Below are 19,068 nucleotides of genomic sequence, written 5' to 3' on the forward strand. Positions count from 1 at the left end.
AGTGCAGGCCATCAGAGCCTGGACACAGGCAGTAGTCAGGCAGAGCCCTGCTCCAAGGGGACAGCCCCTGGAGGCCAAATACTCCCAGGGCTGCCTGGTCAGCAGGGACAGGACTTCCACTGCTGCAGCCCTGCAGAAAGCCCCGTCCCTGCAGTGCTATGCAGTCCTGTCCCTGCGGGGACTGACAGCAAGAGAGGGAGACGCTGAGCTCCCCTGAATGCTGGGCAGCATCTCAGATGGGTAACAGAAGGCAAAGAAAGTGCTAGAGCAGGAGCAGAGGGGAAGAGAGGGAAAATGAACTTTCAGCACAAGTGTCTGTGGAAATTGAATTATCTCCCAGGGCAATGGAAGCTCTTTAGTCTTTCCCACGGAAAATAAGGGGCCAGCTTCTTCTCTGCAGCTCCATCCTGCTTGGGATGGGCAGCAGGGTGGCTTTAACCACCTTGGCTGCAGAATAAGGTTGCCCTGATGCAGGCTGTGATGTTGCTGCATGGTCTGCCTGGGTTATAGCCCAACAGGGTTTTCTTCCATCAGCAAGTCCTCCACTCCTTCCTGCAACTTGCCTGCCTTTGTGCTGCCTGGATGCCATGACTCTGCCCTCATATATTTGCCTGCACCCGCCAGAAATGACTGGGGAGAAAGCCAAGCTGGCACAGTGACGGGGGAGACCCGTGGGTCACCAGAGGAGACCATCCAGCAGCCTCCCTTCCTGCATCACCCCTGGCACAGTTCAACCTCTCCCCAGCTGAGCCCTTCTGGGTGGCCCCAGGATGTGCCAGTCTGAAAGTAAGAGACAATGTGTGTCATGGTCCTGTCCCCGAGGAGTGTGTCTAGGGACCGAGGACTTGCCTGCTGCTTCCACTCTTGCCTGATCACTGCTGCTGGCACCGTGCTGGGCACAGAGGGGCCCTGTCTTCTTGAGTGGCACTTGAATGCTGGGAAGTGTCACCTCTTTTTGCCATGACCCAGACCCCCTAGTTCTCCCTGGCAAGGAGTGAGGGCGTGACTCTGACCCCAGGCCTGCATGGAGGGACGTGTTTCTGCACAATTGAAGACAACAGGCACCTCTTCCAGTCTTTCAGAGCCTTGATTTATTTGCTTGCTTGTTTATATTTCCTCCTAGGCCCATGCATGGCACATGAGACCCAAGCAAATCATACTACTGTCAAAGGCGAGGTGTGTGCAAGGCAAGGCCATCAGATTTAAGTCTCTCTGAGTTCATGGTGACCCATCTGCTGCTAATGAAGATGTGTCCTGGAGGAGAGTTAATTCCTGCTTCCCATGTTCCCCCGAGGTCTCCTGACAGATTGCCTACCCAGCCATGCCAAGAACATAGTGCAAGATGAAGTCAGCTGGCTATGGGTGATGCCAGGTGACATGAGGCCATCTCAAAGAGAGATATTCCACAGATCCCCAAGGATTTTACCAGCCTTGAACTTAAGCCAGCCCTTCATTTCAGTGGAGTCAGGTGTTTAGGAGGCTTTGGGACCACATGCATGTGGTGATGAGGTGGGGACACTCCATGAGCAGGGCATGCATGCAAGCTCTCTGGATTGCACCAGGACTAGACTTGTGTCCAGGACCTCAGAGCCCCCTCCCAGCCACTCTACCCACATGCGCAGACCCTTCTGCAGCAGCAGCACAGCCAGACCAGCTTGCACAGATGCAGGGAGAAAGTCCAGTCTGCACCACCCCAGGAAGCACCATACCCTGGGCATCTGCTTGCTGGGCTGGTGCCTGGAGCCAGCCCTGCTGCTGCCCTCAGAGCATGGTGATGAGTGAAGGTGCAGTCAGTCTGACCCAGAGACACCAGCCCTTTCCTGCGGGCTGTGCTGGAGGGGATGAACACACGCGAGCTCTTTAGGACAGAGAAGAAAACAAGTGACTCACAGGGTTTCCAAGCTGTGCAGCCCATCAAAGCCATTGGCCCCCAGGCTTTGGATCCGGTTGTTGTGCAGGTGCCTGTGGACAAAACAGAGATGGTCAGTGGAGGTGCAAGCTGACCTTTTCCTGCCAGTCTGAGCCATGGCCCAGGGACATCCTGCAAGCTGAGCACAGCCTGGGCTGGGATGACAAAGGGTGTTATAAGGTCCTCTCTCTTGCCCCATGAGACACGTGCTAGGTGCAGTAGTGCTTGCAGAGCAGCTACAGAGCTCCCATTTCTCCCAGGAAATCCAGGCTGACGTAGGAGTTTCCCTGAGACCTCCACTTTCACAGCTGCTGGGTGACTTTGGATGAACATGCTTAAGCAAGAAGCTTAAAGAAACACCCTAGATCTCACCTTACATTGAGTCTAACCCTACAAAGTGCTGTGTGGCTTCAACAGTTGTTCGTGGGCACTGGGTGCTATCTAAGGACACAGTCATATTTGGACTCTTCAGAGCCTCAGCAGCAGCAAGAAGGCTTTGAGTTCAAAATCATCCTGTCAGTCACAGTTTATTATCTTTACTTGCAAAAAAAAATGAAAATGCTGCCAGTTCCTGGATTAGCTCCAGTTTGATTGCAGTGAAAGTTATCTTCAGTTTAATGCTTCAGAGTGTCTGGCTAGAAGTGCAGGGGCCATGCAACAGGCTGACGCACATTCTTTCCCTGTGCCCCTTCATCCTGGTGCTACATGCCACGGACACTTAGTGCTTAAGGGCTCTGGACCTCCCAGCCCTAATGCTGGTGCTGGAGAGCCAGGTGTTGGGGGCCCCCTGGCTTGCAAAGCCACCTGTGGTATTTTTGCCTTGGAAGCTCCATAGGTGATGAGTTCCCCTGGAGTCCCATCTGCTGGGTTCTCTGTTGCCATGGGCCCCTTACTCCCATGTCTTAGTTTTTTTGGCAAACCCAAGACCTTAATTCCTGGATTCTTCCTCTCCAATTGTCAGAGACTGTGTATGTGTGTGCACATGCGAGTGTTTTTGGCATCTGGCTTCCTTTACAGCTGGTGGGAGCCACATGGCTCATTGTGCATCTCCCTCTGAAATCCCACTGAAGGGCACCTTGAAGTCCATATAGAGAGACCTTGGAGCAGCCTGAGGAAAGTCTGCTGAAAAACAGAAGACAACCGCTGCCCAGCCTGCACTTCTACCAGCCTGCGCTTAAGTACATTAGTGATGTCCATGCTTGCACTGGGATGGTCTGTGCGGAGAAATGCCCACCAAGGAGGTAAGGTCCTCTGGGGTGGGATACCCTCTTTGCTCTCTGTCAGGGAAGGTTTCCTCATCAGTTCACTTTACAGTCCAGGTTCTCCTTTAACACAGAGTGCCATGTGGTTAATCTGCTGCCACACCACCTGCCTTTGGGGTCCTTTTGTCCCTTGCCCACGCTCAGGGACGCACCAGCCTTTGTCCAACACTGCTGCCTCCTTCCAAGAGCCTGGGGGAGACTCCACACTGGCAGGTGGATCAATGGCTTTTTCGTTATTTGCTGCTTGATCTAAATCTGTCTTGGCTTGAAAAATCTCTCACTCCACCTGGATTCAGGTGTGAGCTGTTTGGCTGAGCACAGGCAGCTCCCACTGCCAAATATTCTAGGGTAAAACAGGAGGGAGCTGAGAGTGGAGGAACAGCCAGGCTCTAGGGCAGTTTGGTAGGGGCTTGCAAAACAGAAACCAGCCCAAGACGGATGTTTGTCATTGGGATGAGAACATACAAACATTTCAGAGGAAGGGGAAGGGAGGGGAAAGATGTGTGATAAAATATGTTTGCTCCTTTGAGCAAATGGGAAAAAAGAAAAGGAAGTTGCCTGCAAGAAAACTTGGTTTGATTGTGACTCTTAGAGGAGAAAAGAAGCTGAGATCAAAATCAGAATCTTACAGGAGAAATTTCTCTTCGTCACAAGAAAAGAAATTCAAGTCCAGGTGGTTTCCTCTATCAAATGTTATGGGACAGCTTCAGATCATGTTGCCTTTACTTCACTTGGCACTTCCAGTGCAAGATGGTGCCAACAGTTTTGGGTCCCTTTGAGCACTGGATACTGCCTTTGGCAAATCGAGGGTTTGGATCTGGAGTTGCTCTGTAATCGCAGCAAGAGGTACCACAGGAACCCCTTGCCCCATACCTCTGTCTCCTGTGAGGGGACAGCGTGGGGAGAAAGCAAATGCTGAATGCGGGGGAAGGTGTGAGGTCCTTGGAGATGTGTGGGGGTGGTACAACAGGACAGCTTGTCTGAGCTCAGACTTACTGAGCAGCTCACTACTATCACTCAAGTCAGGCAAGGAGACAGAACAGAAAAGCACTCACCTGCTGTGCTTATATTTGGCTCTGAAGTGCTTTGTTTGGAGGCAGAGTAATGAAAATCATCAGAAGGATGTTCTTTGTTGGTGAGAAAATTATGAGCAACCAAAAAAGAGAGTTATAAAAAAATTTGCCATCCAAGCTGAACTCTAGAGTTGTTACCCAACCACATGGCAATAATAGAAACAAGAGAGCTGGAAAGGTAAACACTTGAAAAGACGTTCCTTTCTTCTATCCTGCCTTTTTTTTCTCTCTGGGTAAATAAATTTTAACAAGTGGAATTGCAACATCTCCAGTGTTTGTCAATTTGAGCTCAGCCCACACGACGTTATATTCTGCCCTGTAAATTACAGCTGGTTTGATAGCAGCTCAAGATACTTGGTTCTGGGCCATAAACAACCCTGTTGTGATGCAAAAGCATGAGAAGTCTTTAAGCCCTTGCTATTGAAGCCCTTGCTATCCACCACTGTCCTCAGTAAGATCAACGAGCTTTGAGACCTATGTATCTCCCTTTGCAGGTCAGTACCATGGAGCGAGGCTGGTTTTGGGCAATCATCCATAAGAGAAGCTTTGCCCAGGAAGGAGCAGGACAGTCATTGCTTTTTTGTGGGCTGGCATGTAGACTGTTTTTCAGTTATGCACCTCCATTAGAAAACAGTGGTCTCTCTGCAAAAGCAATTTTTGTGACTGACCTCTGGCAGGATGGCAGACAATTTGCCCCATGTGCTCCTGCAGCAGCACAAGTGCTACCACATGTCATGAGACAGGCTAGCTCCTCTGCTGTGTCAGGTGAACCCATGCCGTGCCTTGCTGAAAGGCAGTGTAAATTACAGTGGCTGCAGAGTACCAAATGGCCACAATCCCCCAGACAGACTAGGGAGAGATGCTTCATCTTGGTTGGTGTCTCAGGTGATAAGACTTTAGAAGCACACCAGGAAAAAAAAATCCTACAAGATTCATTTGTGCCCCACAAAAAAAATGCACAACAGTTTCTAGAAGGAAGATTTTCTGTCCTTGCCAACAATTTCTCACCACAAATTGGGCATAAATGAGATTTTTCCAAATCATCCCTGCAGCACTCCTGGTAGAATTTGTTTCATTTTCATTTCACTCCCTTTTCCATATATTTTTCCAGTGGATTAAAAGATCCTGGAGAACAGTCTTGTACTGAAGTGAGAGACAGTCCAACACAGGCATTAGCACTGCGAGCTCCAGGTCTGGAAATGCCACGTCCAAGGGGACAGGGCACCTCTGTCATTTGTCTTACACGCAAGGGAAAGCAGGTTGAGCTAATGTGCTAAATACTGGTTCAATAAAGGTGCTTGTCTGGATGAACAAGAGAGTAGACTGTAAGGAAAGGGAAATTATATTACATCTGCATCGTGCACTGGTGAAACTGGCTCTGGAAGCCTAAATGTATTTCTGGTACCCACATTGTTAACTGGATGTTGATAATTTGGAATGGGTGCAGAGAAGAGCAATAAAAATGATCCAAGGTCTGGAAAAAACTGGGATGGAGACTTGGAGAACTCAATCTGTTTAGCTTATTAAAAATAAGATCAAGGGGATGAGTGTAACATAATGTATAGGATTCTTCCTGGTTAGAAAATGGGTACTAAAATGGTCCTGTGATTTAGTGGAGAAAAGGATAATAAGAACAAATGTCTGAAGTCAAAGCCAAAGAAGATTCCAATGGGAAATGTGAGCGCTTTTTTTGCCTTTTTTTTTGTTAACACTAAGGATGATTAACCACTGGAACAAACTACAAAGAGAAGTGATGGATTCTCCATCACTTTCATTTCTAATTACTTCATTTTTTCTTCTCAAAAAGGACAAATGCAAACATTTTCCATCAGTTATTTGCATTAGATGATTTGAACTAAGTTCAAATCTGACATGATATGAATTCTCCCACTAGACCAGCCATTGCCATGATGAATTTCTAGCTCTATTGTGGCAAAATTGTCCTTTTCCTCAATTTGGCCACGGATAAGTAGAGAAACCTAAATGATAAATGGTGCAAATTCCCATGGATTATTTCTGGCAGTGAAGGACCAGCATGAGAGTTGTCTGGTGAAGAATAAAGCTCGATCAGGAGTGACGCTGTCAGGGGTGCGTTGGACTGCTATTCGTTTCTTCCTCAAGTGCTGGAGAGGGAAACTCACTTTTGCCAAGGCAGCATGCTCAGTCCTCAGAGAGAAAAGGCACTTTTGCAAATTAAAAGGCCCATGAATGGGACCCAGATGTTCCAGGCGATATTGTTCTTAGTAATAATGAATTGCACATGGCTGGCACTCCCCACCAACACCGAGGTTCCCAAGAACTTCTCAGAGAGGGACTTGTTAACTCCTTTGTACAGGTGAAGGTAGAGATGCACATGTTCATCCTGACACTGATCTAACAGACCGGGGTTGGTGGTGCTTGGGAGCTCTGAGTCCCACAGATGTCAGCTGAAAATACTGGTGCTCAGCTCCCCTGGAAAGCAGGGGTGAGATGTTTGAAGTGTGCTCCCAGGCAGGGAGGGCACTGAAAATCAGTGGGCCCTTTTGAAAGTTTTGGCCAGAGTAACACCAGAACAAGGACCAAAATGGGAAGGGGAGCCCAGGAGTCCTGGAAACCAGTTTTCTCCTCTAGTCACTAAACCATGCTGTTAGAGAGAGAGCTGCATCATGTCCTTACATGATAAAAACTGTAAGAAAGAGAAATTCTACTAAATATCCTTCATTTACTGTCTTCAGATCTCAACACATGGAAGGTCTTGCTGGGTAGCCTAGGAGGGAAGCACTTGCAGGTGAGTGGCTTGTCCTCAACAATAAAACATCAAGCTGAAATTCAGGTTGCATGAATGCCATAGAGGTGGGGAAAACCAGTCTTATATGAGCATATGCTGTAACAAGCTTCTAAATATGTACAGGAAGGAGGTCTTGGTGTTTAGTAGCTGTGAAAAAAGCAATTCAAATGATAGGGATGAGTAGAAAAGAAAAAACGGGCTACAGAACAGCATTATGCCATTCTATAAACTGGCATTAATTTTTGTCTTTGCTACAGTGTGCTGTTCTGGTCTCTCCATCTCAAAGGTGTGGAGGAACAAACAAGTGTGACATGTAGACTGTCTTCTGATTGCAAAACAGCTAACTGGATGGGGACTGGAAAAGCCACAATGAGGGAAGGGTATGACAGTAACCAATACAGAGATGGCACAGAGGAGGTCGAGACAGAGTGCAAGAATTAGAGGACGTTAAGCAAAACTAACTGGTAGCAGCATGAAGACAACTTTCCCAGAGTCCTTGTTTTCAAAAGACTTGTGTGCAGGTAAACAAGGGTCAGGGCCAGATGAGAGGAGTGGAGCATCTTTTTTGCATTATGGGGCCAAGTTAACTCACTGGCTCCAAGCTCACTGCATGTGAGGCAGCAAATGCTGGGTCCTTTTGACAGTGGGATGTTCAGCATCGGAGGAATGTTTGAGTCAGCGGGTTTTCCAGGAGCTAAGGCTCCCTGTGGACCCAAACAGAGAAGGATCTGGGTTTTGACCTCATTTGCTCTAACTTAAGGTATTCCCTGCCATGTGATCAAAGTAAAACTACCCAAAGACTTTCTCTAGCCAGGTCCGTCATTACAGGGCCACAGAGCAAACCTCTCTACTGCTTGGCCTGTTTAGGAGAGGTCACTCTGACTTTGTGTCCCATCCGTATCCTAGCATCTCTGCTGAGGGTGCTCACAGCTCCTTTGGTGACATCAGGCAAGAAGGGAACTGCAGCCCATTGCAGAGATGTGGCAGCAAGGACACATCTGTGGCGTTGGGGGAATTCCTGGCTACGGTACCCAAATTTGTCCATGGGAGATTTTACTGCAGGACTAGTGGACCCCTCCGGAGACCGGGGCTGAAAGAGCTGCTGTGATTCCTGGTTTGAGAGTTGACTTTCTGCTGAATTCAGCTGACAGAGGAGATGAGGGACACTAACGAGAACTGCTGTCATGCACTTTATCAGCCTGTCAGCACAGCAGCATGGGGGTTTCAGATGCTCGCTTCTAAATGAAAAATCTCTTATGCCCAAGAAAGAAGATGCTTTTTGTAAAAAACCCCTTTGCTTCATACAAGTCATTAGCTGAAAAATATTCAGGACTATTTCTGCTTGTAGATGCTAAGACACATTCTGTCCTGAATAGATCAGACTTGGAGGTAACATCTTTAGTATCCTATTCCCATGAGCCACCCTGATCAAACAAGCCATCTCTCTTCTGCCATCAGCAGCACAGTGCCAACATCACAGCGCATGAAGCCCTTGTTATCAAAGCTGGGGAAAGGATGGTGCCAATTACCGAGACTCATAGATTTCATGATGAGTGATTTACATGAGGCTCTGCTTACTGAACACCCTGCAGCCCTAGTTAGAAACCTGCAGCAGCAATAGATGGGAATAAGATCAGGGAATTCCTCAACAGAGGTGTAATTTATTAGCAGAGACTGAACCCCTTAACTTATTCCAGATTGAGGCTTGTATATTCTGATGTTGGTGCTTTGTGTCAGCGCAGGATGATCACCCACATCTCTCCCAAAGGCCCAAGGTGTGTGGAGGAGGAAAAGCACATCCCTGCACCTGGGAAGGTCATGCCCTCAGCCGTAGTCAGCCGTGTCCATGAGTATTAATCAGGCTGTACATGAGAGATTCCCCTGTGTTCCTCCGCATCTGCCCTTGGCTCTCCTCCCCCAGGTGCTCATTTTAATACCTCTCAGGCTAGAAGTTTCCTGATGTTTATGGTAGCAGCCAGCTCTTCTCCATCTATGTGCAAATTCAGACACTTGCAGAGGAATGCGCATATGTATCATCTGCATCCTGGTAGGGAAAGTCTCCTCGCAAACTTTATTGCCTAGCTCGGCTGGCTTTTGGGAGCGTTTGCTTCTCAGCTTGGTGGGCGAGTCTCAAGCAGGGAAACATCCCTGGTAGGGGCGCAGGAAGAACACTGGGTGACTTTCCACTGGCTGCGCGCTGACAAGGGTATGTGTGGACGCATGGGAGAGATTTACGGGGCCAGTTCTGCCAAACACTTGTGATCCCACAAAAATTTAGCATCGTGTCCCACAGTGCCTGGCAGGATCACACATGTGTTCCCTTCCAATTGTCTGTGGTGGGACATTATTCTCTCCCTTGTGACCTAATGGTCAATGACTTTTATTTCTTGAGCTTGCCTGTTTAATTAAGGAGTTGCTTCTCACCCAAAGTATGGGATAAGACAGAATGAAAGCAGCGTGCTTTTGAGACTGAAATAAAACCCCAAATGTCAGCTCACCCGCTGTGCTAGCTATTAAAGCTGAATGAAGTGGTTGCATTATGATGGTCATGGGATGCCCTGTAGAATGAGCACTGTTGTGGGTGAAAACTACTTATTTGACATTTCTCAAGTTGCTTTTAGCATTTCTCCTAAATCAGTCTTTATGCTTTGTCTAAACAGCTGAAGTTGATGCTTAATAAAACTCTGGACTGTGCTTTGTCCAAGCACTTTCTATGCTAGATGGCTTCAGTAAACACTTTAAATTTTGCAAGTGAAATAATTGCTAAACTTTCACTAAGGCACCACATGCTGAGGTTACTTAATACCCTGGTATCAATACATATTACCAAACTAAAAGGTAGCATTTCATGTAGATACAGGAGCACTGAAGTAGTTGGCAATCACACCTGAACTTGGTAATCAACACCAAAAAAGTAATGACTAGCTTATTTGTACATGTAAACTTCCTTTTAAAAGCTAGATAATATACAAGCCTCTGCTGATAGACAGGATGCACCTCCTGATGTAACTGCCAAAGACATCAGTTTGCTTTCTGATTACAGGCTGCAGAATGTTTTAGTGTGTCTCACTGCCCATGGAGTAAATGTTTCCCTCCTGGACCAGGTATCTTCTGAGAGCAGCACTGTTCTCTACATTGCTCTGAACGCTGTCAGTAAAATGTTTAGAATGCAAACTGGACAACAACATGCACCACGGGGTTATGATTACTGCAAAGAACAGTTGATCTGCATATATAACACAGTCATGCAAATAAGCATGCATAGGCTTGGACAAGGTGTTGAGGTTAGACCTTTTGTTCAAAATCATATTTAGTCAAAAAGTTTTCTTGGTATATTTTCCAAGAAAAAAAATATTGCTTTTTGATCTGACTGCAAGTTGTTGCAATTTTTTTTTTTTTTTTCTTGTTGATATAAACTCCTGTACTTTTAACACAGGGATCGGAGGGGGAAATAGAAATGAGAAGCTTTTTGTTGCTTGAATCTTCAGGGATAAAAATCTGCTTTTTGTTTCCAGATACTGATTTTTTTTAAATGCAAAGCATTTTTTGAATATCGGGAAGCTTTTTGGCTCTTCAGTGAAAAGTGGGGAAAATATGAAAAAAATCGAAAGAGGCAATTTTAGCATTTCATATCAAATGGTGGGGATTCCTTGACTCTTGTGAACAAAACCTCTGCCTGCCGCCCCTGCAGCAAAAAGCCGCTCCTGGGGAGCGACCACCAGATCTTCCCACAGGAGGAGGACCCCATTTTCCAGGCATGGTCAGCACCTTGTCCCAGCCGGAGGATGCTGATGCTGCGAGGGAGTAACAAACAGAGAAGGCTTACAGCACCACGAGGCTGCTGAGGTTCTGGAAGGCATAATCGGGGATGTGCCAGATCTGGTTGAGAGCGAGGGTCATGGCTTGCAGCGCTGGCAGGTGGTTCAGAGCTTGGACAGGGATCTCCGTCAGGGCATTATCATCCAGCCACAGGTGACGCAAGGAGAGCAGCCCCTCAAAGCTCTTCTCAGGCACCACAGAGATAAGGTTTGCATCCAGGCGTCTGAGTGGGAAAGAAACAGGGTGGGGATAAGTGAGAGACAGATCTAGCATTGCTTTACGTGCCCGCAGTGTTATGCAAAAGGAGTTTTGATGCCGAGGCGGGATGGATTGATGGCCAGGGAGATTGGATTAGGCTGTAAATAGTGATTAGCATAAGGAGGTCTTGGTGCAAGGCTCCTCCTGCCTGTGCTTGGAGACATTTGACCACCGCCAAGGATGATCCCTTCTTGATGGCCATTTAGTGCTGCCAACTGATGGCAACTTCTTAAACAAAGTGGTTGGGCTTTCACATGGACTCACCAGATGGACACTGGCCAACTGTGGCTTGCAGGCACCCCCCTTAAATATGAGCATCAAAGCTGTATCCCCTGGGGCCAGGCTTGCCACGGATCTGCCTGAGCCGATCTGCGGAGGCACAGCCCTATTTGGGGTACCCCACAGCCCGCTCAGACCCACTGCTGCAGGATGTGCGGGACAGCCAAACCGTGTGGCCAAAGTCCCATTCCAGAAGAAAAGGATTTTTCTGGAAATGTGAAATATGTGGCAGCCCTGCTTGGGATCCCGCGTTTGATCCGAACAGCCAGAGCTACCTGCAAAAGCATGGCGAACGAGTCAGACCATATGTCATGGCGCTGGAATTAAGCCTGTGCTCTCTGTATTGCACATGTTCAGGCCTTTCTCCTTGATTTGCCAATTGCTTTTTTTTTTAATCATCATGGAAACCTTAAGGCAGTTGAATTTGAGGTTTAATTTGGTGAGAAACTAATTTTTAAGACTTGTTTTTGTTCCAAAATAGAATGAGAAGCCAAAAAATATTAAGCTTATTATGAAAAAAAAAAGTTAAAAAACTAGGTTTGGGAATCATCTCTCTTAAAGATCACTTATTTCAACAATGATGAGCAGGATACAATGTGTTATCTGTAGATTTTAAAATCAAAATGTAGGAGGAAAACACTTCAAATTTGGATGAAATACCAGGAACCAATTATACCAAGGAGAAAGCAAATTCTGATTTCTGTCCATGGCCCACAGAGCTTATTTTATTTTTCCAGGCTATCTAAAGGAAAGATCTCTGAATTTATATTGCAAAGAGAAAGCACTTTGTCTCTTATCAAAGCATGAGAGAAGGAAGTTAACAGAACTGTCATGGCCCAGCCCTCAAATCAACGATCCTCCATAAAGGAATATGGTGTATAAATCAGTATTTTTGACTAAATAAAGTAATATTTTTGATGAAAGTTGGACACTGGAGCAGACACCGAGGCACTGTTCCCCCCCAGCACCAGACCCTTGTCCAAAGAGCATGGACAATATTTCCTAGTTCACAAACCACTTCCCAGCACCCTGCAATAAACTTCTAGTCTGCAGGAGGAGACCGAATGCTCCACCGTGTGCACGGAGCAGGGAAGATGCCAGGTGCAAGCTGTGGTCTCTGCAGTGAGGTAGGGGTGGTATTTCCTGGGTGAAATTCTCAGATGATCCTGGGAAACAGACCTTTTCCTATGCCACAGAGAGAAGCATTTCCTGCACTGGCTGATCTGACCTGGATGGACACAGCTGGAAATTTGTACCTGGTCGAGAAGTGAAGTCAAACCTTCCTGAGATCTCCCTTGGACAACTGTCCTTTAAATGCAGTGTACAAGTCTTGATACAACATCACCACAAACTGAAATGATACCCCAAGGTGGATTAAATAATGATTTCATTACTCCCATTTTGCCACATTAATGAATTTTTCCAAATTGCAATACACTTGCATTGCTGCAAAGTGGCATTTTCTGGTGCAAGGCTGTTCAGCTGAGAGTTTTTCAGCTGAACTATTGATTCCTCTGTGGATGACAAAAGCACATCGCACCCAAAGCTCAGCTCAGTCGCCACACGATTTGCATCTTTGCTCAGAGGGCTGACGCAAGACAGAGTATATTTTCCTCTTGAAGGGGGTGGGCATGTTGCAAGTTCTGCCTCAATTTACCTCCTGTCACCAAGACTACAGACAAATCAGAGCATAGCATCATTCATCTTCCCAAGAAGACAAATCCAAAGAATAAAGAGGAGAAAAGCAAACCCTGCAGCAGCTCAGGGTAAGATTAAAGACTCTGAAAATTTTCATCAAAATGTTTTGGGAAAAACAAGAACTTTTTGATCAAAATTAACACTTGTGTGGGAAATGTTAATCTTTGCTTAATTTTTCCATTCCTTCTTCAGCATAAGAATTCTGTTAGTTTTTGGCATCATAATGTTTTTCAAAAAAAAAAAAAGTACTGCTTACTTTTCTCAGAGACATTCTTTCATCCAAATCCCTATATATTTACTGAAAATTGTTTTAAAGTGAATGCTCTGCTTCAAGTTTAATTAATGAAAGACCAGACAATGAAAATATCCACTAAGAACAGTTATCACTTTTCAAAACCAAATTAAGCTTTCAGAAATGGAGACGCTAAAACAGAGCCAAGGGCTGGCACACCAGGCTGAGCTATCCAAGACAGGGATGGTTCGTGGCAAGGGAGCGAGGTGGACCCCATGACTGTGTAGCTTTATGTCCCACTCTGGTCATGAACTCTGGGGCGAAGCCACAGACATGAGCCGCAAGGGAGTTTGGCTTCAGTGTGATGGTGCCCCAGGTGTTGAGGAAACCATTAATGCTGATGGATTTGCTCCATGGCTACCTAGCATATGCTCAGGAAAGGCACTTTTTTACATCGATGGTCCATAGGTATGAAAGAAGTGCCAGTGAGGTAGCATGGGTCCTTGGTGGATTTTTTTGGGGTACTTAAACACTTCTCTGTCTTTGTGGATCCCTATGGTTAGTACAGGGGCAATAACTGAGATTCATCTAAGGAGTTCATTAACGCTCCTGGATGGCCACTAGCTTTGGACATGCTGGAGCTCCAAGCCAGGCTCTGCTCCATGTCTCCACACCCCGCTGTCAATGAGAGGTCACCTCTGCAAGACTCAAATGAACCCCAAGTCTTCTGTCTCCTCGCCTCTGCAGGGGCTGCCTGGTGGCAACGTGGCATGTTGTGACGAGTGGTGGCCACTGTCCATGAGACACTATCTGGAAAGCAGCGTGCTTGGGGAGTGTTGGTGAGCTCCAGCCACATAATTGCTGCCTTAATCTGCTCCAGAGTGTGAAAATCAGACCCCAGCCAGATTCCTCAGCGGAGTAAAAGGGAGACTTTCTGCTGGTTGCAGTGAGCTGGACAAGGGCCTGAGCAACCTCAGAAACAGCAGCCTGCTTGGATCACAGCACAGCAAGATGCACCTATCTGGAGCTAGTGAAGTTAAAATTAGGAACAGGGAAATGTCCAGGTGAAGGCATTTCACATGCAGCATGATGGGCAGGAGTCCTTATGTGCCTTTGCAGCATCAACAAGGGAACAGGGAACATGGACTAAGTGATGGCTGCATTCCTGGTACCAAAAAGTCTCTGAGTTGTTTAATTGCTCCTCAGGGAGTTGCTGGCTTTTTCTGGAATAGACGTGCATTCTTTCTAATAAAACCTGTGCATGTGGGGATTGCTAATTGCTATGGCTTTCAGACAGCTCTCCATTCTTTTCTGGAAGGAGAAAAGCTGAAGTTCTTGGCACAGAGTTGTTAGTAATTATATCAATTATACTAAACAAAAACCAACCCAACAGTTCTCTCCTTTCTTCAGTGTGTGACTCTGGCTCCATAAGTGTTTTGTGTTATGATTTATACCTAAGATAATTGGGCCGATTAGTGGGTAAGTGGGACAGCGCAGGCTGGGGCTGGCTCCTCACCTTCCACTGAGATGTTTTAATCTTTATTTCACCAAATCACTTGGTTTTCCTTGCAAGCATTAACCCGTTTGTTGCTTACAGAGGAAGATGCCTCTTTCACGGAGCTGCTGGATGGCTTAGAAGTGGGACTTCATCTCACGCGTGCTGTTGAGCCATGCTGTAGGTCTGGAGAGTGGATGACACACAGCGGTCTCCAGATGTCTGCATGGACAAGATTTCCGAGTGACTTCACAGGCTTGAGCAAGGCACTGCAGAGCATCGTCCTGTCCGTTGCAGGCAAAAGGAGCTGATTTTAAGTGGGACATTCAAGAACAACGGCATATGAAAATCACCAGCTGCTTGAAAGTCTCAGCTTCCGGCTTTAGATCTGCATCTACTGCTGATAGTTATGGGGCATTTATATGACTTCAACACGACACTTAGTCAAAAGTCCTAAAAGTGCCTGGAATCACCTCAGATTTTACTCCACTTTCTGTTTTAGGGAGTACAGGGATGGGGAGAGAGGGAGCTGCCTGGGAAGAACATCAAAAGTCCCTTGGCTTTTGGTCTGAGCCATTGCCTACATCATCTTTGTTCCCTGAGCAGATGTTCACATCTGTGCTGAGCCATGGTGAGGAGCAGGTCAGCACCAAATGCAAGTGTGTCTGAGCCCTACCAGCTGGTGCCTTTGCTGCTGCTGTAGCCAGTGGCAGCTCTGGGGAGCCAAAGGAACCTGTGTGGGGTGGGAAAGGGTAGTCTTTCCTTGGGCAGGACAGTGTCAGGTAGGCTTCGTGTGGGTGCAGGGTTAAGAGCCCAGCACGCCTTTGAAGAGCCACTTCATTTCTTTGAGCATTGTCTGTATTTGATAAAGGCTTGAGGAGAAATTGCTTGCCTTCTTGCCAGGAACAGTCCAGAGATGATGCTAGAATCAAAAATGTTCCTAGAAGGAACCAAGCAGGTAGGGAAGTCCTTTTCTAATGAGAAAAGGTCAAGAGTGCGAGATTCCTCCTTCCCAGTGCGCAGAAGATAAGCCAATGCAATCAGTGCAGCCATTCAGGAGGGCCACGTGGTGGTGGGGCTATGTGCAGTTGCCAGTGCAGTGAGCATGTCATAAGTTTTGTGTTAATTCTGGCAGGTTGAGCTATAATCTGAGATCTTTGGTTTCCTGTGCCACAGACCCAGCAGTTTCTAAGAACTGTCTTGTTCCAAGAACTGCTTCCAGAGTGTTTCAGAGGATGTACAAGTGCATTTCCTAGACATCTGTAAGCACATGCATCCTGCTGTCTGTAACATGACTGGCAGAAGTGTGCAGCAGTGGATAACCAGAAACAGTCTCTCTGTTCCCTAACAGATGTGATACAAATCTCAGGCTACGATTGGCAGAAGCAACTTTGCCTATATCTTTCCAGTTCCTTCTGACTGTGGAGCATTTACAGGGGGAGCTGCAGCCTGGAAACCAATAAAAATGCACAATGCCATGCTGTCAGGAAATATCCTGACTTTTGCTGCTCTTCTTTCTTCCTTGCACACAGTAGAGCCAATAATAGCTGAATGCCTTAGACAAACTACGTGTAGTAAGTGGTCTGCAGTATAGACTCTGTGATGTTCCTCCACTGCCCACAGCCCAATCACAACAGGACAGTGGGACCTCAAACTCCAATACATCCTCCCAGTATTTTTTGCAGTATATTGGGCAATTATTTCCCTTGATAAAGTTGGAGAAAACTTGTCACAAAGGATCATATGCAGCATTGGGTGGTACTGGGCTGGGCTGTTCTCTCTCCAAACTGGGGACCTCCTCTGCATCTTGATTATCTGTCAACAGCAGAATATAGAACATAAAGAAAGGATGGTCTGGAGAGAAAGTTGCGACCCTCGAAGGAGTGAGGACTGACCCGGCAGCAGTGGGAGGAAAAGCTGGTTGCCCACCCCTCCCTGAGGCCACCCCTTTCTCGGGGAGCGAGGTGCTTGCTGTCTTCCTTGGCCCTGGCGTGCATGTGTGTCGGCTGAACAGAGCTGATCTCACCAGAAATGTCTAATTGGTGCCTTCAGGCAATCATGTCTCTCTTCCTGTCTGAGTTTATCTTGAAAGGCTCGATTGAGTTACCTCCTATCCCATAATACGATCCAAGTTCCTTGTAGTAACATAAGAAGGAGATGATGTCACTGCAGCTAAACTTCTCTGATAACTTACTAATGACCGGGGCCAACACCTCAGCTCCTTTCTCAGGCAAAACTCCCAGACACACTGAGTCAGGACCTGGCTTGTGAGCTCCTGGGGAACTCGCTGTGCAAGGAGCTGAGGGCGCAGGGAGGAAGGACACCCCGGAGCCCTGCAAAACACCCTGCTCGCAGGCACTCTGTCCCCCTCTGCCACACTCCCCTGCAAGCCAGCTCCATGTGTGCTGCTCTTTCTGCAAGGCACAGCACCCGATGGGGCCCAGACACACAGAGGTAGGAGGTTCTGGGTCCCTGAGCCTGCCCAAATAACCCAGGTGAGGAGCAAGGGCTTCTTCCATCAACTGATACCAAATGGGATAGGAGAAAGGCAGCCAGGGACTGCAGTGCTAACCTGGAAGGTGGGAAACTGGGTTCAATTTCTGCTCTGCCTATTGTGTCCCTGTGGTCATAACGTACTGCAGATACAGTGGGAGAATGGACCTGTTGGAGCAGGTCCAGAGGAGGCCACAAAAATTATCAGAGGACTGGAACACCTCTCCTATGAGGAAAGGCTGAGAGAGTTGGGGTTGGGGAGAAGCCTGGAGAAGAGAAGGCTTCGGGGAGACCTTATTGCAGCCTTTCAATACTTAAAGGGGGCTTATAAGAAAGATGGGGACAGAATTTTAGCAGGCTCTGTAGCGATAGGACAAAGGGTAATGGTTTTAAACTAAAAGAGAGTAGATTCAGACTAGATATAAGGAAGAAATTTTTTACAATGAGGGTGGTGAAACACTGGAGCAGGTTGCCCAGAGAAGTGGTATCTACTAGAAACATTCAAGGTCAGGTTGGACGGGGCTCTGAGCAACCTGATCTAGTGGAAGATGTCCCTGCTCATTGCAGGGGGTTGGACTAGATGACCTTTGAAGGTCCCTTCCAACCCAAACCATTCTATGATTCTATGATTCTATGAATGACACATTATTGAATAGGTAAAACATTGTCTTGTAGGCCTGCTCTGATGCCTGGTCTCTCTGCCCCTGCCACAGAAGAGCCGACAGCCTTCAAGCAAGACTCGCAAGAGTTCCCTAGCTCCATTTCCAGGCCAAAAACTCTTGTGAAAACCATCCCAGGCAGTGAAATGAAGGTTCAAGATGCAAACATGTTCCCAGTTGGCTGTGGAACAGGACCTAGTGGAAAAGTTTGCAGGGCTCTGTTTGGACTGCAATGTGTCTTCACTCCTGACTTAATGGGACATGTACCTCTGGGAAGCCCTCCACGAGGGATGCTCAGGAAATGAAATCAGAGCAATACCTAGACTCCACACAAAGTGCCTTTGGTACAGACAAGAGGGCTTTGTTATCCCCAGCTGCAGACACCTCCAAAACCCCTCAGGTCAGAACCGTGCAAGAAGGATTGCCAAAATCTCTGTGCAGCTATAGAAACTGCTGACAGTTGGGCAGCTGCACTCCACCGCTGCACTGGCTCCCTGACCAGCCCTCTCCCTGGGCGCCTGGCATTGCCCTCCTTGCCCATGGTGCCAGGCACAGGGAAATGGAGAAGGTACAGAAAGCAGCCAGAGGCTAAGCAGAGTGGCTCAAAGGCCCACCAAGCAGTGTGGGTCCTGCATATTTGCTGGGAAACATGGTGTTTGTCAAGCACACAAGCTAGCTGGAAAAGAGAAGGGAGAGCAGCTCTTGGGGACAGAAGGAACAGGACACGCTGCTCTCTGGGGAGAGGGGCCCTGAACAGGTCCTGGTGCCCTGAGAGATCCCCAGGGCCAAGCATGTACTGGGATATAAGAGCCAGCTCACACCTTGAATGCACAGGGACCAGGGCCAGACCAGATGCATCACAAGGTCCCTGTCTGGCAGTGAGAACCTGCAGGGGTGTCACAGCTGGGTTCCTGTCTGCCTTGCTCCATCCACTCTGCACTTGAGAGTTGACATGGTGATAGGGCTCCAGATGTCCAGTCTGTGGGGTTTGACTCAGGCGATCATTGCTAGACTGGTGGTTATTTTGTTTTGATGGACACTTGGGTGGGAGCTTCCTCCTGTTGAGGTGCTGGACTGTACCCTGGTGTGTTTGAGTGCCTCCTTGTGCTGGGTGAGCACCCATA

At 47.4% G+C, this 19,068-nt stretch overlaps 1 protein-coding gene across 1 annotated transcript in view; it reads right to left on the reverse strand.

Annotated features, from left to right (window-relative positions):
- Positions 1-19,068, reverse strand: part of LGR6 (leucine rich repeat containing G protein-coupled receptor 6) — a 150,481-nt gene that overhangs the window by 37,197 nt on the left and 94,216 nt on the right. The window contains exons 5-6 of the mRNA XM_050911415.1: positions 10,838-11,053; positions 1,891-1,962 (exon numbers count right to left, since the gene is read on the reverse strand). Of these exons, the coding sequence (XP_050767372.1) occupies positions 1,891-1,962; positions 10,838-11,053 (288 nt within the window). The remainder of the gene's footprint in view (positions 1-1,890; positions 1,963-10,837; positions 11,054-19,068) is intronic.

This window comes from Gymnogyps californianus, chromosome 27 (genome assembly GCF_018139145.2).
Source record: "Gymnogyps californianus isolate 813 chromosome 27, ASM1813914v2, whole genome shotgun sequence".
Taxonomy (NCBI): domain Eukaryota; kingdom Metazoa; phylum Chordata; class Aves; order Accipitriformes; family Cathartidae; genus Gymnogyps; species Gymnogyps californianus.